Below are 19,374 nucleotides of genomic sequence, written 5' to 3'. Positions count from 1 at the left end.
ATTATATATACATGTGCATATCCATACACGCACGTGTATATCACGCCCTTTGAATGAATGTGATTTTTCAATCTTGTAATTTTTATCGTTGTTTCATCTCCTTGAATTTCTTAATGGTATATAGTTTTGTGTATACATTCATTTATACTTTTTTATAATTATTAAACGTGAAAAAAAAATATATAAATAGATACGTGCGAATGCTTGCAATAAATGCTTATTTTATAGTACCATTCCCCTAATAATTTAATATGTTTCCAAACTTTTAATATAATCTACGTCCAAGCTATATATGTTCCAAATAATGGTGGACCCACAAAAAAATATAACAAATTAATGAATAAAAGAAAATTCCATTTCTTAAAATATTTTAATAAATATGCATAATGTAAGTAGAAAACGGGACAGCCTAAAATTAATCGCAGTATGATCTGCAAAAAGGTGAAAAAAAAACATAAATAAAAAATAATAATACAGAAATTATATAAAAAATATCATGCAAATATTAAACTAATGTGTTGATATATTTTATTATGTGTCTTATGCATGATAGCTAAGTCAACTCTTATGAAGTAACACAACACTAACCTCATTATGAGCAAATAATAATATATAAGTTGTTAAAAAAAACAAATGTGTTATAGCCATAAATAGTGGGCTATATAAGATTAATGCTTTGAAAGGGTAAAATTTATTATTTTTAAAAAATTTAATTATACTATGATATGATATAAAATATATAGGTGCTGAATAAAATATCTTAAAATCTGGGTCGAATAAAATTTTTAAAAATTTGACATTCCAATATTTTTTCTGTATATAACTATACGAAAAAGGTATAGCTTTTTCGCACCATGGTCTGTTTATTTTTTGTATATTATCATAACTCCATATATTAAAATATGAGATTGGATTTTTAAAAAAATTTATTAAAAAAAAATAAAAAAAATTATTTTGATTTGTCCACAAATCACCATGTTCTATACAATATAAATGATATGAATAAAACTGAAAAATCAAAAGTGGGAATATTATAATTAATGCTTCACATAATGCTTTTAACCAAAATATTAAAAAGCATACAATTCTTCTTTGTGTGCAAAAATAAGAAAATATTATATTTTTATTGCATACAAATTCTTTATTATTATTATTATGGCAGCCTTCTACATTTATTTTCCATGACTTAACACAATGTCTAACAAATTTACATGAATAGAAATTATAAAAAAAAAGTGGAATTAAAAACAATATGCCATTTGATCTAAAACAAGAAGCTATAAAAAAAAACATTACTGCTAATATTTCAAAAATAAAATTGAACTTGTAATTATTTAATGATAATTTTAAAAAATTAAATCCCCATATTGAAAAGCAGCTAAAAATACTTTCATTATAAAAAGAAATTGTGTGGATATTCCCAATACTTAACATATATAATAAAGACAAAAAAAAACTAAAACGTTTGCATTCTTCCCAACTATTTATATGGTATAAATAATAACAAGTATCATTATTTAATGTATTATATAATGAATTTTCATCAATTTTTTTTTCCGTTTTTTTTATATTGTCATCTTGCTCTCTCTCTTTTATTTTCACATTTTGAAAATAAATTAGTGGGAATAAATAAATACCAATAGTACCAATAATGAAAAAAAGCGAATTTGTAATTATAGCTAAAAAAATATAAATTGAACAAGAGTTAGTAATATTTGGAAACAATTCTTTTAATAATTTTTGTATAATTCTTAAAATTATGGGTAATGCTGGAAAAAAGGCATGATTATGTTCATATATATATTCTGTTTCATTTAGTGATAATTTTAAAAAATATTCTCCGTCCCAATAAGAAAAATATTTAATATATTCCCACAAACTTCCCTCATTTCCAAAACATAATAAATCCAAACTAAACTTATAATTATTTATAAGTCTACCACATATTATTGTATATAGTATACAAAATATTTTTACTATTATCCCTATGATTGTAATTAATAATATATCTTTTATTATATTTCTCCCATTTTTCGAAATTTTTTTTTTTACCCTCAAACTATTTATTGTCTGTTTATGCATTTCGTTCAAAAGCGAATATAAAAACCTGGTGTCAAATTATTGTATTTATATATATAGCAATATCAGGCACCACAATAAAACAAACAAATAAAAAAAAAATATATATATATAATGCTACAACTTTATAATATTTTATTCCCCCAAAAAGCATTTAGTCCCAATATTTAATAATTTATATAATACCATCACAAATCCGAAAGCAAAATAAATATAATATTTTTTTTATTTTTTCTTTTTTTTCATCCTTAAATAAAGTTGCCATCTTATAGTTTACTAAATTCCCTATAAATATTTTATTTTATATTTATAATGTCTTTTAAATCGTCTAAAATAAATCCATTAATCAAATTTTATGCCTAATATATAAAAATATAATACTCATATAAAGCATTATATCAATGCACATACATATACTACATGTATATATGTGAAGGCCCATTTATTTGTTATGATAAAAAATTGATTAAAATATCATAGCATAAATTATTAAACTTGGATAAAATTATTACATTATAAAAATAATTCAACTTTTAAAATTTTGAAAAACAATCATTGTGCAAAAGTTGGATTAATGAGAAATTGTAAAAAAAAAAAATAAATAATAAAATAAATAAAACAATAACGAAGCAAATGATGAAAATGAAAAAGTAAAGCAACTGAAATAATTCCTTTTGAAGTTTTATAAAATGGAAAAAAATGATAATGAAGAAAAAAATGAAATAAGCCTACTTGATATTAAGAGAAAAGCTCAGAACGATCAAGAGGCACAAAATGATAATTCAAAACAAAAAAAATTTAAAATATTAAATTATACATCAAAAGATAGTTCAATTAATAAACTTGAAACAGAATTTATAGTTTATTTTTGTTTTTTATGTGGAAATAATTGTTTAATAAGTGAAATAAATATAAATAAATTGCCTATAAGAAAAGTCGACAATTCTATAATTTTCCCAACACTCAAATTTATTAATAAAAAATTTCATAAAACACAAAATAAAAAAATACTAATTAAAAGGCAAAATGGAATAGAAATACAATATCGAATATTATGTAACGAATGTGAAGCCCCCATAGGATATACTACAAGCTTAAATAATGATGAACAATATCTTTATTATTATGATTATTCTTTAGTAACAGATCCAATGAAAAGCAAACTCTTTTTAGATTTATAATTTGAGAAAATAATATTCTTACACATAATTATCATATTTTTTTTTTTTTTTAACTCCATTTTAAGTATTATCATACCAATATGTTAAAAATAATAACCCATAACTCTTATTTATATTCAAAAAAAAAAAATTAATTATGCTATATTATCATAACTCTATTATTCCCCTAAAAATTGTTCGTCTTATTATGACAAAAACTTTTATTTTGTAATATATTCACAATGTATAGTTTATTCATTTTTTTTTTGAATAAAAAATTGACTTAAAAAAAATACATATATACATCACAAAGTCTGGAACACATTTTAACTACCCAGCAAATATGTTAACTACTTTTAAAAAATACGAAAAAAAAATAATTTTTCATTTTTATCAATTCTATCAAATCTTATACTTACTTAAACTAGTATAAAAAATTCATAGCATATTATCATTATTAAATAAGGGAAATATGTCATACTTACTAGATTTATTTTCTTTTAAATTGTTTAAGTTATATAAAGTTTTATTTATAACATGGTTACGAATTATATTATTTGATTGGATATTATCATTATATTTTTTCTCAGTTATTGAAGTTATTATATTACTTATATTAGGTTCTTCATTTATATTCATAACAAAAAATCCAATCCTTTCAATTGATCCTCGAATTTCTTGAGCGTTGTTTTTCTTTGATCTTGTATTTGGCATTATAACCTAAAAAATAAGACAAATATGATTTTAAAAAAATTGCCAAGTTATTTAGTATAGAATTGTACATATTTATTTAGTAGTATATAAACACTATTATAAAAAAAAAAAGGTAAGAAAATAGAATTTCAATTTTTTCATTAATTTGCATATAATTTTTGAAATACCATTTTCCCCATCGACCAAGTAGTTACAGCTCCAGTAATTTTGAGAATATCACCAACTCGAAAGAAATATTTCATCATTTTTAAATTATTAGGTTTTTTATTTATATTGTGATTATATTGGATTTGGTCAATTAATGTATTTGTATTTTCAAATGTATCAAACTCTCTATTCTCATATAATTCTACTGAATCTTCAATATTATCATTTAATATATCGATATTGTTTTTTGCTAATTCTTCTTGTATAAAATTTTGAGGAATACATAAAATAACAGATCCACTTTTGTCTGCTACATGGTAATGATATTTTATTACATTATTTATATGATCAGGGGGATCATCTATGTATTTTAAAATTAAACATTGTAAAGAAATATTATTTAAAAATGGTTTTAAGTCTTTAATTAAATAAAAATTATGATATACTGTTTCATTTTCCATTTTTTCCATTTTTGCATTTGTTTGCTTACTGAAATGTTAAAATATAGAATAATATTTTTTTTTTTGAACTAAATATGAATAAATTCCAAAAAAAAAAAAATATATTTTTAACAAATTTAATTGCAATTTCCCAATCACAATATTCAAAAATTATTCCCGTTTCTGACTAATTTGTTCATACATTAAAAAAATAAAAATAAAAATAAAAATAAAAATAAAACATTATTGAATAAATTAAACAAAGAAAATATGCAATAATAATCAACCGCAAACAAAATAAATAACACGAGTTTAGTAGTTTCTCATTCTTAAAATGAAACTCTTGAAATAATTTATATTTTGAGATGATAACCCTACCATGCAAATTTCTTAGAAAATGCAATAATGAAAAATAAAAATACTATAATATATGTATACCTTTATATCTATAGTTATAATTTTCATGTATGGATAAATAGGAATTCTATTATTTTTTTTTTTGTTGAATAATTTCCAATATGTTTTATAAATAAATGAGACAGAACTGTTAAGTTGTAAAAAATAAAACACATTTAATATGTAGATATTTGAAATTATTATTTATATTTTTTTTGTTATTTTCTCCTCAATATATTACCACCATATTTCATATGTAAGTATATAAAATTACAGAATAGTTGAAATATACACATTTTTATTTTGTCAGTAGCTAAAGTTTTAAGAATATTTGGATTTAATAGCTGGCAATATTTTCCCCTGTATTTTTCCCTTTATTTTTTATTATTTTTTTTGAGACTTGGCAGTTTTTTAAAATCATGCACTTCTTAATATTAATTGTTTATAATATATTTTCGATTTTGAAAAAATAAGCACAAATTTTCAAACTTATTTATACAAAAAAAGTAAAACTCTCTTATTTTTAAATTATATACATAATGGTTGTACAAAATGCACACATAAATAACCATATGTGAAAAATGTAAAAAAAATTTCATGGCTGTAAAATTATTTATATATATCTTTACGCTATTTTAAATAAACTTTATCTTGTTTTGATATATTTTTTTTTTTTCGAAAATTAATTGACAATTTTTTGTCTAATATCAATTGTGATAAATTAAAGATCTATATGTTGCAATTTTTATGCTTGTAAATATATCTCAATATAAGACGGAAAAAATGTATAAATATCATGCAATAATATAATTACACATATATATAATTATAAAATAAAAAAAAACAACACTATATGGGCAACCAACTTGACACCAATTTACATGCTATTATCGAGTAAAATAAAATGTGAAAATAAATTTTATAATTAAACATAATTAGCAGTTGGCTATTTATGTTAATATATTTTTTTAACATTTACAAGGATCTTTTAAAAAGTTATATAAAGACATATTTAGTATATTTAATTATTTTTTGGTCTTAAAATATTTGCATAAAGATATATAAGTCATATAAAAACAAAAATCGCAATATTATTTCACAAAAATTGTTCATAACAATTTTTATAAATCATTTACACAACTCTTTTTATTTTAAAGTTAAATTAGTTTACTATTTTTTATATCCATTCTCGAAAAACTCTTTTTTTCTCTTGCATTTTTTTTTAAATATATATGAAAAAAAAAAAAAATAGATCAGCCAACAACATCCTTAAACTAATTAATGAATAATTTTTTAATTTATTTAATTTTGTACAATTTACAAATTTCATAGTATTGTCTACATATATATTAACATATATAGAAAAAAATAAGCTCCTATACATACATATATACACACAATTAAGTATGTGATTAACTTTCATACAACCCAATAAAATGATTTTTAAAGATAATTACAATGACTCGGCTTAAAATTTTTAAATATTTTTCAGAAAAATATAAACAAAAAACTAATCCGATTTCAGACGGATCTGATGAAATACTTATACAAAGAAAAAATCTGAAAAGCTATTTTAATTTCATAATTTCAAAAGCTCGAAAAAAAAATAAAAAAAATAATATTGAAAATTCTAAAGACTATAATAAAACAAACTCTCACGAAAGTGCAAAAGACATTCCATTTCAATTTGAAAAGGGGTTAAAGAAAAGTAACAGTCTGTGGAATAAGTTTACAACTAATGTTACAGCTAATAAAAAAAAAAATAATAATAATATTAATAATAGTAATAATAATGATAATAGTAATAATATAAACGTGGCTAAAACAGTAAATAAGCTAAACAAATTAATAGCTAATGGAAATTTTAAAGAAATTAAAAAAAATAGAAAATCTTTCTGTTTTATTAAAAATAATAATAATGTTGAAAGAACCAAGTTGCTAAAAATTGACGATGAGGATAATAAAAAAAAAGGAATTTTTAAAATTAATTTTTTAAAACTAAAAAACAATAAAAGCACGAAGCCCATGATGTCAACTAAAAATTATAGCAATAATATAAACAGCAAAAATAATGAAAAAAGTGCGATACCCTCACCAAATAAAGAGATAAGTATTTTAAAAAATAAATTTAATAAGAATTCGTTAACAAATTTTAACAGAAAACACGCAATATGTAAAATGCAAATTAAAAAAGACAATCCAATAAATGTTGTTAAAGATTTATTTAGCAACAATATGTTCATATATAACAAATCCATTTCAGATAAAGAAAATGACACCCATATCAAAAATAATAACCAATTTGTTGAAGAAAAGCAAGTTTTAAATAATATACAATCTAAAACTGCTCCGTCTAAACAACGAAATGTATCACAAATCGATCCACAAGAAGAGATGCTTACACAATATAGGTTAGTCATATGTCTACCTTTAAATATATTTTTCTACTAATATATGTATATATGTTTATTCAATGACAACGAAAATCAAATGAAATAACTTCATAAATGCTCTTGTTGATTTTGATAAAATTCCACTATTCCTTTTTTTTTTCTTTCAAACAGAAATGATTTCATTCGGAAACTAAAAAATGATATGTGCTACGAAGATTATTTGGAAGATTATAACTTAAATATGAATAATAATAATAAAAATAATTTTCAACGTTTAAATTGTGATAATTTATATATCCATGATATGTATGAAAAATCAAAAAAAAAAAGATTGAGAAAATTTATTCCATTATCAAATAAGAAAAAAAGAAGAATAAAACCAGACAATTTTAATTTTTTAAAAGTTATTGGAAAAGGCTCATATGGAAAAGTATTATTAGTTAAACATACACAAAGCAATAAATTGTATGCTATGAAAATATTAAAAAAAGATAATATAATTTCACAAAATCAATTTGAGCATACAAAAGTTGAAAAAAATATATTAAAATGTGTTTCCCATCCATTTATAGTTAAAATGTATTATTCTTTTCAAACTTCAAAAAAATTATATTTTATATTAGAATATTGCCCGGGTGGAGAATTATTTTTTCATTTATCAAAATTAACAAAATTCACAGAAAACATAGCAAGATTTTATATTTCTGAAATTATTATAGCTTTACAATATTTACATAAATTAAACATTATATATAGAGATTTAAAGCCCGAAAATGTTCTATTGGATAAAAATGGTCATATAAGATTAACTGATTTTGGATTATCAAAGGAATGTATTAGTGATAATAACTCAGCAAAATCATTATGTGGAACCCCGGAATATTTATCCCCTGAAATTATACACCAAACTGGGCATGGAAAATCTGCAGATTGGTGGAGCTTGGGTGTAATGCTATATGAAATGGTAACTGGACAATTACCATTTAATGGAAAATCTAGAGACCTCTTATTTGAAAATATTAAATATAAAAAAATAAAAATTTCTAATAGACTATCACCAGAAGTTGTTGATTTATTAAAAAAACTATTACAAAAAAATCCGCAAAAAAGGTTAGGATCGGGTATAACGGATGCAGAAGAAATAAAAAAACACCCTTTCTTTAAAAAAATTAATTGGGATGATGTTAGCTCTAAAAAATTGTCACCCCCATTTAAACCAGCTTTATTTAACAAAACAGATTTACAAAATTTTGATGAAGAATTTTTGTGCATGTCTCTCAGGCACTCAGACAAGTTTGACACACATTCTTTTGATCTTAATTCCCATAACACACTATTTAGGGATTTTAGCTACAACTTTAACGAGAATTAATATGAAAATAGTTAGAAATAAAATAATTAATATGAAATAGCTAGAAATAAAATAATTAATATGCAAAATAGCTAGTAGCTAGCCATATTTTCTGTCTAAAATTATAAAACAAAAAACATAATTTTTTTTTTGTAAATAGTGTGAATAGTCATGCGATTTACACAATTATTTTTTTTTGGTATACTTTTACATATTCGAGTATTCTTTTTATTAATTTATCATGCACCAATTTTTTAGTTCATTCCATATTTTGGATATATTATATATATATATATATATGTGTGTGTGTATAGATGGTCACACATTTCTACGTTTCGGTTAAAATTCCATAAAGTTAATATGATTATTTACTTGATTTAATATTTTTAATGTTTGAAATATGTTTTATATATTCTTTTCACACTATTTTTGTTCACAATAAAAAATACAACTTTATATGGTTCTTTTAATCTTACTTCTTTAGCTTTTATTTTATCTTATTTATATTTTTAAAATTATTCACAATAATTAAATGATATATATGACCTTTTATATGTTTTTAGTGTTTACAAATATGAATATTCATGTGTATTGTAATTAGGTATTTTACAAAACAATTGTAAAATATGTAATATATAGATCGTAAAAAATTAAAACAATTTTCAAATAGATAGTATTATAATATTAAAAAGATTGTTCTTAGTTTTTTTAAATTATATTAATATATTGTTTTATTTCAAACATATAAATTGAAAGTCTAAATTATTAAAAAAAAATTGAAAAAGAAAAAGCAACATATATGTTATTGTGTTTTCAAAAAATAAAGTAACAAAAATAAAAAAATAACGCATTTATATAGTGTTGGTGAAAAAAAATATAAACATAGAATAAATTAATAAATATATTAATAAAAAACGAGTATATGAATGAATAAATATAATAATTTAATGAAATAAAAATTAATAATATTTTCCAATAAGCTCAATGACCTCATCCACGTTATTATTTTTTATTGAAGCGCTGCATATTTCCTGTAAAATGTAAAGTATGATAAAATATTAATTGATAAATGAATAAATATTTACATTATTACACATATAGAGAAGTGTAACACGCGTGCTCATATATCATCCAATGGGATTATATGTTATAGGACATGCTTTTAAGGTATTGTTTATTATTTCATTTTATTATATTTTATTATATTTTCGTCTTACCACGGGTATTGGAGCCCTTTCAAATCTAAAGAATTCTGAATTGACACCAAGAAAGCATTCCGTTTCGTCATTAATATCATCTTCAAGAGAGTTGTATTTAGACATCTTCAAAATTTCGCTAAAAAGTAAAAATTTCATGCATAGGGAAATGAATAATAAAAATGGTATAAAGTAGAAAACTAGTTAATTTATTATATTTTTTTTAATGTTTTACATTTCTCTTTCTAAATCATCTTTAATGACTTTCTTTGGACGCGAATTACATAAATCTGTTTTATTACAAAAAATAATGATAGGAATTTGTCTTTTGACAATTGCCTTATTCATAAACAATTCTAACATATTTCTGTAATAAAAAAAAATAAATTATAATGAAGTATCATTTTTGTAAAAATTATTTTACATTGCTTTAACAAAATTCGTGTATATTTTTTTTATCGCTACAATATGCACACAATTTAATATATTATTACTCTGCGACATATTTGAGAGACTGTCTATCTGAACTGTCAAGTAAATAAACAATTACATTTGTAATGTTGAGATACTTTTTAATACCAAAGGCTAACTTAGGATGGCCAGGAAAATCAACAAATTGTATAAATTTGGACTTTTTAATATTTTTTAAAAATATAAAAGCAACATTTTCTTTCATTGATGGGACAGTTCTACACATTTTATCTGTTTTTAATTTAAAAAGGAAAGTAGTTTTACCACTTTCGCATGGCCCTAATAATAATACAAGTTTATTTGATTTTGATTTTTTAAAAAATATAGCAAATAAAATAAAAAATATATAAAAAATAAATAACAATGCCAATAGTATACTCGTTACAAACAATACGTTGTGAAATTCGTCCAAATTTATTCCATATTTTTTGTTATAATCTTTTATTTTTCCAATAACTTCATTTAAAATTTTAACTGCGTTTTCCATTTTATGTCTATTAAAAAAAATCTATATGTTTGGATTTTGTATTATGATACAGAAGGCTAGTTATACCTTTAGTAATTTTGTTAGTACTAACTTTATTATTATATAAAGGCAATTTTTCCGTTCTTAAACTATTTTATATTTTTATACATGCTACATTTAAATTATTCTCACCTTTTCCATATCATAAATATAAGTTTTTTTTTCAATACGTTTGTTAAAAATTATATCTTCCTAGCTTGTACTTGTGTATATGTGTATTCCTTATCGATGTATTATTTTAACAACTTGCTGTTTTTGTTTTTTCCTTGTTCTTAATTTTTTTTATATTGTTTAACTGCTCATTAAATTAAATATATTATACTATCCACATCCAACTGATCACATAGTGCTTATATGGATGTATACAATTATTTACAAAAAATAAACAATAAAATAAAAAATAAATACATATAATAATTATATATATTACTTTGCCAATGAAATAATATCAGTAATACCAATATTATTAAATTTACGCAATATGTATGAAAATAGTGCCTTTAAAAAATAATACAAAAAATAAAATAAAAATGAGTAAATAAAATAAAACAAAATGATAGTGAGTTCATTATCTTATAGTTTCCCACATTCATTTATATTATATATCTTTATTTTTATTTTTTACGTATTGTTCCTTGAAAATATAGTTACAGACTATCTAAAATGACTTATTAAAATAATTAAATAAAACACATTAAAATAAATAAAAAATAATACAAAGAACTAAGATGACAACAAAGCAAAAGGCATACTACAAAATTGTTATATACACATATTTTACCCGTGTAAAGTGTATATATAATAAAATATAAAAATAAGAACTGTATCATATAATATTTTATTCCTCAATGTCTCAATAACCATGTGCTTAAAACCCAATAATTTTTATTTTATTTTTTCCCCACAATTTCTTATGAGGTATAATAATAAATAAGCAAAATGAAAGAAAGACGATTATAATTTTTAGTCTTTAAAATATATATTTATTTATATATAGCAAAATAGTGTAATAACTTAAAAAAATAAATTTGTTCTTAAAAAATTATTTTTGTTCATTGTCATTACACCATTTTTGTGAGCAAAAGAAATTGTTGAAAACATAAACCCTCAAATGAGAACTATTCAAAATGAATAATAAATAATAATACATGTAGCATATATTACTCAAGATTTTGATACTATGTATACACATAAAAAATAATACTACGTTTATAAATATATATATAATCATCTTATATGTATAGAAAAATAAGTAGGTTATACTTTAATCCATGATATTTTGTCATCAATCAACCCCCGTTTAACTATATTACTTTTCCAATGAGTATTTTTTAAACCAATTGTTTTAATTGAAATTAGAGATGGAGTAAATTTAATTAATATATAATTATCTTTGTAATCGCCTGGTATAAGATAGGCCCATTTATTTGTCCATATGATATTTTTGATATTTTCATTTTCTATTATTGTTGCATTGCCTGTTAAGGTAGCATATACATTTTTTTTATCATCAGTATATAATATACTTATATTATTATTTTTATTTTTTAAAAAATTATGTATATCACTATTTTTGGCTATACAAAAATATAAATAATTTAAAGGTAGTTCAGTTGATGATTTTACTCTCATAGTCTTTTGAATAATCGACGTGTTTAACGATTCTATGAGGCTTTCAATACTTCCTTTATTTTCTTCTGTTTCATGTTGTGATGATTTGGATATTTCAGTAATTTCGCTATCCTGAAAACTGTCCTTTGGTAGTGGTATTTCTCCGGATTCCTTTTTGTCACTCTTTATAAGAGTAGTAGTATTACCCTCCTTACTATTTATTCCTTGCTCATAATTTATTTCTGAACTTTCTGGATATAATGGATCAATGAAAAAGGTATTAATTTCATTATTATTAGAATATAGACAATAACATTTGGGGTTAACTTCTATCAATTTTATCGTCTCATTTATAACATCATCAGATGTTTCAAATGAATAGTTTAATTCTGCTAATTTTTCTTCTTCAATATATTTAAATAAATACATTAATCCTATTATCGGTATACTTTGAAATGCTATAAATATAAATAATCTTTTTATTTTCCCTTTACTTTTATTATTATTTCCATATTTGCTTTCTACAGTATTTTGGCTTGAAGGTGTCACTTTTTTATGTTTTGTAAGTATCGAATAATCTTCTTGTTTTAATATTTCGTCAATTTCATTTTTAATGATATCGTTTTTATCATTTTTAAAAAAAAAAAAATATCTTTTTTGTATTTTAAATTCGCTTGCTTTTATCTTATCATAACTTATTAAAAAAAAATTGTTCTTTATTCTATGTCGATTAATGCATATTAATTTTTTATATATACTATTCATTGTGGTGTATTTTTTTTGTGTGTGTGTGAATTTTTCTCAACTATGCTATTATTAGTGATCACCTCTTTTACATTATCATGATAAGGAGTTTTTTTTTTTATTGATTTAATATTCCATATGTTCATATCAAAGTAAAAATTATGTATGCATACTTATATAGAAATGATACTTATGTATATATCTTGATTAATTAATTTGTTTACTAGTTTTATCACAAACATACATGAAAACTCTCATATATAATGCTTTGAAAAATTGCAATACTTTGTATGGAATGAGAAATACACAAATGGATACAATAAAACAAATATGAACAAGGAATGCAAAATTTGTACCTTACATGCACAGCAATATAACATGCCTATGTATGCGCATGCTGAGAACATTCATATAGTAAGCTTATTTTTATGTTTCATAAAAACTAAACAAATAAAAATGAAATGGCCATTTATGCAAAGATAATATAAAGCCAACGACTACCTACCCCATAAATATTATCACATATATATATTGAAAAAAAAACATATATTATCTTAATGAATAATGCAAAATTTGATAGAATATTTCAAAAAAAAAAATATATATTTCAAGCTAAATAATTTGCCAAAAAATATTGCAGGGTCATAAAAAAAAAACATAAATGTAGCGGTAAAAGTAAACACATTACTCTCTTATAACTTAAATTTGCATTGCTACAATTAAATAATTGAACGAATATTCTAAATTTTGTTTACAAAAAAAAGTTAAATTAAATATAAATTAAATAAATTAAAATGTGAAAATATAAAATGACGATTAAAAAAAATAAATAAAATACAAAATTAACATTTATATTTCAATGTAGGGAGATAGATATTGTGAATGCATTATCACTACAAAAAATATAGGCATATTCCTACAGCATTATTTCACCATTTTATTAGGAATTTTTTTTTCATGCTATACTATATAATGATGAAATTCATTTTTTCTTCGTTTTATATTTTTTTATAAAAAAGGAACGTAAAAATGGGGAAAAATGAAAAAAAAATTATATGGGAATATTAACAATAACATAGTAGAATATATATGACTTCTTGCTTTTGTTTTTTGGTATACTTTTGTTATGACCTAAACTTATATATATGCTAATCGATCTTTCAACTCTTTTTCTTTTAAAATTTCATATCTTTTTTGCTCAAAACCATTTCCTCTTATTACACCATCCCATCTATATCCTGCCAAAATATTAAATCTATTGTATGGAGATTGATATCTACATTTTGCTTTTTGGTTTTCTTGATTTGATTGTACTAAATATTTATTCATTGGATCTTCTTTTCTTATATCTTGTTTTAATTTTTGATCGTAATCACTATCATAATCATAATTTATTATATTCTTTTTATTTACTAATTTTTTATTTTCTTTTATTATTTTTTCTCGCATTTCTTTTTGTACTAACCCAGTTCCCCATTCTAATTTTATATTTTGATCATTATTATACTTTTTACTTTTCCGATTTCTTTTATTTCTTTCATTTTTGTTGTTTTCTTTTATTTCATCTATCCCATGTCGATATCTTGATTTTTCATTTTTAATATTTTTAATCCATTCTTCTCTTGAAATTATTTTACCAGCTTTGTCTCTATAAATTGTATTAGTATTTTTATCAAAATTTTTTACTACTTCATTTTCCTCTTCATTGTTTTTTTTATTTGATAAGCCAGATGAGTATTCAATAATATTCGAACCCTTTCCTCCTGGTTGACTATCCATACTAGTGGACCTGCTCGCTTCCTTTCTTGGAAGTGAAATGTCAGAACTGCTATCTTGTTCTTTTCCTTTTCTTCTTGGAAGTGAAATGTCAGAACTGCTATCTTGTTCTTTTCCTTTTCTTCTTGGAAGTGAAATGTCAGAACTGCTACCCCGATGATTATTACATTTTTGTCTTCGGTATGTTTCTTCTGAGCTAGTTCGATTAATTTGTTTGGAATTTTTGTTACTATTTAATGAAGGTTTTGAGATATGCTTCACCTCAGTATTATTAAATTTATGATTATAATTTTGCTCATCAATATCGTTATGCTGACTTTGTTTCACTTGTTTAGTAATATGCGCTTTCTTTATTAAATTTTTTAAACCCTTTTCTTTTTTTTTTTTCTTTTTTTTTTCGGGATTTTTATCAACATCATTAAAAGAACTATCTACTAATATATCATTGTTTAAAACTTGTAAAATTTTTTTTTTTTTTTCACGAGATAAATCTAATATATCCATGCCGTCATTTTGCATAATAGTTATAGGTATATCTGAACTTGAATCTGATTCAATCAAATTATATTCTTCTGAATTATTATTTTTTATATTATTTTTATTAAATCTTTCATTTTCATCATCACTATCATGGATTTTTATTTTTCCTTTTTTATTTTTTTTCTTCTTTTTTTCTACATCATTTTTTAAATATTTATTCCGTAAGTATTCCTCCATTTTGTTAAATTACTCTTATATATCCACATGCATAGTTATAATAATACACAGATATAAATATATGTATATTACAATAATTTATAATATATCAGTTTACACTATATGCAATTCTATCCCACTTTATTTAAGCGACATGCCTATTGTATTAGTTGGGTTATATTTCATTCTAAGACGGCTATATAAAAGGTATACATATTTCCCGATGAACTTTAATCAATACATATAAATATATGTATGCATATAATATATTTTGTTTCCAATATAAATTGTAATTTCTTTACTTTGACAAAAGATTGTGAAAATTTACATTTTTTTAAGGGAAAAAAATATACATGAAAAAAACATTTCTCTATGTTTGTATCACTAATCCTTCAATTTTATGCTTTATCAATTTTTTTAAATACTAAAAAATATATATGCTTAATTATTTATTTTATTTTTCTATTTTTTGTCAGTTTCATTCTTAACAAACACTATAAATATATTTTATTTTGCTCTTTAAAGTTTGATAAATTTTCTCCATTCAGTTTTTTATTTTATAAATGCATATATGTACATATAATGCACATTTTTGTTATGTTTATTTATTTACTTTATTTTTTTTGAAAAAATATTTCACAATTTTCCATTTTATCATATAATCTCAACTCCTCTAAGTATAGTTTACATATATATATAATACTTCTCATCACTTTTGTTTTTTTCATTTTTTTTATCACCAACCGTTTTTCGAATTTGTAAGCATTTATTTCATAACAATATTCACATAAATAATAAATTCAAAATGTATATACGTATACACAGAATATAATAAAACACAAATTCCATCCAACAAAATTTTCAAAAATTGCAAAAATAACTAAATTGGGTAAACATAAGTCGTATAAGAAGAGGAAAAGCAAATGTGCTAATATGCTTGTTTTATAATTGTATTAATGTTTTTTTAAAAAATTATATATATTTTATCCAGCATTCGTTACCTTTATAATTTAACACAAAGACAGAAAACGATTGATATATCTATAGATCAACTATTAATATATTATCATTACTAATATATATATATTTATAATTAGAAAGTTAATTTATAATTCCATACTTTTTGTAAACAAAAATATTAAAACATAACTTGAAGACAAATGAGAATATATTTATTCAACTGATTTATATCTTATACAAATATGGTTTTATTTTATGAAATTTAATTTTTTTTTTTACCTAATAAAAATACCAACTAAAATATAAGTACATACACAAACTAATATATATGTGGTTATATGCAAATTCACAAATGGAAATATGTTTAATTACTTTCAAAGGGTGTGATAAAAAATAAAGATAAAGAATGTGAGAAAAAGGAACATGTATAATAAATAAAAAATGAGAGAAAAAGTAATAAGTGTAATAAATAAAGAATGTGAACATAGGGCGTATAAATTATTACAACATGTTATGTACCGATACATTGGTTCCTTAAATTATCAAAATTGTCGCCATTCGCATTCAAAATTAAAATATGAAAAAAATACAAAATTTAAAGAAGAACTATATAAATATCATTATGAGCCATATATAGATAATGTAAATTCAAGACCATGTTTATATTTGAAAGATGATGAAGAAAATGTCCTTTATGATAAAAAATTGAAAAAAAATTTTCCTTTTATTTATAGTAACCAAGTAAAAAATATCGAGGAAATAAAACAAACATCATTAACTTTGGTTAATATAAAAAATAATAAAAATGAATCATTCGGGGTTGCAACATTTAATCCTTATGCTTTAATTACTGCAAGAATAATAAGTACCAATCATTTGTTTACTATTAATATTCATTTTTTTATTGAACGAATAAAACAAAGTTTATTATGGAGATCAAAAATAATAAATGGTGAAGCAGCTTTAAAAAAAAAATTTGATCAAACATTTTTATCGGACCAAAGCTTGCCAATAAATAATAATTCACCAAATCAAATCTTTCAAATCAACAAAGAAGATAATATCCATACAAACCCTCTTATTTCTCAATTTTCATATCCTCAATTAAATAGTAGCAATTGTTATAGACTTATTAATAGTGAAGGGGATCATATTCCTGGACTTATAATCGACAGGTATGATGATATAATTAGTATACAACATTTAACACTAGGATGCGAAATGATGGCTTGTAATATTAATGATGCAATTATTGAATTATTAAATCCAAAAGCTATTATATTTAGAAATGATAATAAAGAACGATTAAATGAAAAATTAGAAATATATAAAAAAGTTGTTTATGGAAAATTTTCTGAACACGTCATATTAAATGAAAATGGATGTTTTTTTATAATAGATCTTATTAATTCTCCGAATACTGGATGGTTTTTTAATAGACAACATTTAAGAAATATTATATCTAATTATGCTTGTCAAAAAAATGTTCTTGATTTATTTTCTTATGTTGGTTCCTTCGGTATTCAATGTCTTAAAAATGGAAAAGCAATGCATGTCACATGTGTAGAAAAAGATAAACATTTTGTTCAGCTAGCTAAACAATCCGCTATTATAAATAATATTGCACACGCTCCTATGGAAAATAGTGAACAAAGTAATATCGAATTCATATGTTTAGATGCTATAACATTCTTAAAAAATTGTAACAAGCTTTTTGATATAATCATTTTGGATCCTCCTAATCTTATCCCAAAATCTAAGTTTATTGAGTCTGGGACAAAAAAGTATATCGATTTAATTAACTTAACACAAAATTATGTCACCCCAAATGGATTAATACTTATTATATTCACCACAAAATTACTTTCCTATCAAAATTATATAAACATTATTAACACATCATTTCATCAATCTAAAAAAAATGTTAAAATTGTTGGACAAGGTCGCGCTTCCCCAGATCACCCTGTTAATTTATCCTTATATCAATTTTCCGATTTTTACTGGTTTTTATTACAAGTTGATTTTTAAAATTAGCAAAATAAATAATTTGAAATGCATGTAACAGATAAACTTAATTGAACAATTCCTTTGTCTATAAAACATATATTTAATTTACACACAAACTATAATACTTTATTATTACTGTTTTTAATATCCTATTTTTGTTAATTCATATTTTACTCTATTTGTTTTATTACCCCATATATACACATTAATTAATTTATGAGCATAATAATGTATATATATATCCTATCATTCTTTTTAATTCATATACTTTTACCTATATTTGACTGTTTTATAAAATTAAGAATTAAATCAAATATGTGCATATATTATGCATTCTTTTTTATTATATTTTGTGAATACTCACCTTTTTTTAATATGAATAAATGGCTAATATATATTTATGCCATAATTTAAAAAAAACATACTACCTTTAATGAGTTAGTACATTATTATACCAGAATAAACATGCCAATGGGATCAAAATAACAATTAAAATCGTTTAATAAAATATCCACAAATCCACATTTGTGCATATAAATTGTGCATACATTATTATTCCTTATATAGAATAGCATGCATACAACTACGTTCTCAAATATTTATAGTGAAAAAAAACAGATTGAAGCATTCCATAAAATATAACAATATTACAAATAGGAATATTTTTATGGAAAAAAAATGATAATGAAATAAATCATAGAAAACAT

General features: G+C 21.9%; 8 protein-coding genes across 8 annotated transcripts; 3 read left to right on the top strand and 5 right to left on the bottom strand.

Annotated features, from left to right (window-relative positions):
• Positions 1-275: 275 nt before the first annotated feature.
• Positions 276-2,082, bottom strand: PBANKA_1460300 (GPI mannosyltransferase 2, putative; the record flags this gene model as incomplete). Its single annotated transcript, XM_034567988.1, has 2 exons — positions 276-431; positions 589-2,082. The coding sequence occupies 2 exons, from the start codon at positions 2,080-2,082 to the stop codon at positions 276-278; spliced, it is 1,650 nt and encodes a 549-aa protein (XP_034424430.1).
• Positions 2,083-2,768: 686 nt separating this feature from the next.
• On the top strand, positions 2,769-3,260 carry PBANKA_1460200 (conserved protein, unknown function; the record flags this gene model as incomplete). Its single annotated transcript, XM_034567987.1, has 1 exon — positions 2,769-3,260. One exon carries the CDS (start codon positions 2,769-2,771, stop codon positions 3,258-3,260), a length of 492 nt encoding a protein of 163 aa, XP_034424429.1.
• Positions 3,261-3,677: 417 nt separating this feature from the next.
• On the bottom strand, positions 3,678-4,561 carry PBANKA_1460100 (conserved protein, unknown function; the record flags this gene model as incomplete). The annotated part of the gene is made up of 2 exons (XM_034567986.1): positions 3,678-3,959; positions 4,121-4,561. 2 exons carry the CDS (start codon positions 4,559-4,561, stop codon positions 3,678-3,680), a joined length of 723 nt encoding a protein of 240 aa, XP_034424428.1.
• Positions 4,562-6,394: 1,833 nt separating this feature from the next.
• PBANKA_1460000 (rac-beta serine/threonine protein kinase, putative) lies at positions 6,395-8,701 on the top strand (the record flags this gene model as incomplete). Its single annotated transcript, XM_034567984.1, has 2 exons — positions 6,395-7,347; positions 7,501-8,701. 2 exons carry the CDS (start codon positions 6,395-6,397, stop codon positions 8,699-8,701), a joined length of 2,154 nt encoding a protein of 717 aa, XP_034424427.1.
• Positions 8,702-9,639: 938 nt separating this feature from the next.
• PBANKA_1459900 (signal recognition particle receptor subunit beta, putative) lies at positions 9,640-10,834 on the bottom strand (the record flags this gene model as incomplete). The annotated part of the gene is made up of 4 exons (XM_034567983.1): positions 9,640-9,711; positions 9,898-10,015; positions 10,112-10,243; positions 10,371-10,834. The coding sequence occupies 4 exons, from the start codon at positions 10,832-10,834 to the stop codon at positions 9,640-9,642; spliced, it is 786 nt and encodes a 261-aa protein (XP_034424426.1).
• Positions 10,835-12,130: 1,296 nt separating this feature from the next.
• Positions 12,131-13,249, bottom strand: PBANKA_1459800 (conserved Plasmodium protein, unknown function; the record flags this gene model as incomplete). Its single annotated transcript, XM_034567982.1, has 1 exon — positions 12,131-13,249. One exon carries the CDS (start codon positions 13,247-13,249, stop codon positions 12,131-12,133), a length of 1,119 nt encoding a protein of 372 aa, XP_034424425.1.
• A 1,116-nt stretch (positions 13,250-14,365) lies between these two features.
• Positions 14,366-15,721, bottom strand: PBANKA_1459700 (pre-mRNA-splicing factor CWC26, putative; the record flags this gene model as incomplete). Its single annotated transcript, XM_034567981.1, has 1 exon — positions 14,366-15,721. One exon carries the CDS (start codon positions 15,719-15,721, stop codon positions 14,366-14,368), a length of 1,356 nt encoding a protein of 451 aa, XP_034424424.1.
• Positions 15,722-17,101: 1,380 nt separating this feature from the next.
• On the top strand, positions 17,102-18,688 carry PBANKA_1459600 (methyltransferase, putative; the record flags this gene model as incomplete). The annotated part of the gene is made up of 1 exon (XM_034567980.1): positions 17,102-18,688. The coding sequence occupies one exon, from the start codon at positions 17,102-17,104 to the stop codon at positions 18,686-18,688; it is 1,587 nt and encodes a 528-aa protein (XP_034424423.1).
• Between the last annotated feature and the right edge of the window lie 686 nt (positions 18,689-19,374).

The sequence above is a fragment of the Plasmodium berghei genome (assembly GCF_900002375.2).
Source record: "Plasmodium berghei ANKA genome assembly, chromosome: 14".
Taxonomy (NCBI): Eukaryota; Apicomplexa; class Aconoidasida; order Haemosporida; family Plasmodiidae; genus Plasmodium; species Plasmodium berghei.
Note: the sequence above shows the minus strand (reverse complement) of the source record. Positions and strands in the feature narration are given on the sequence as shown.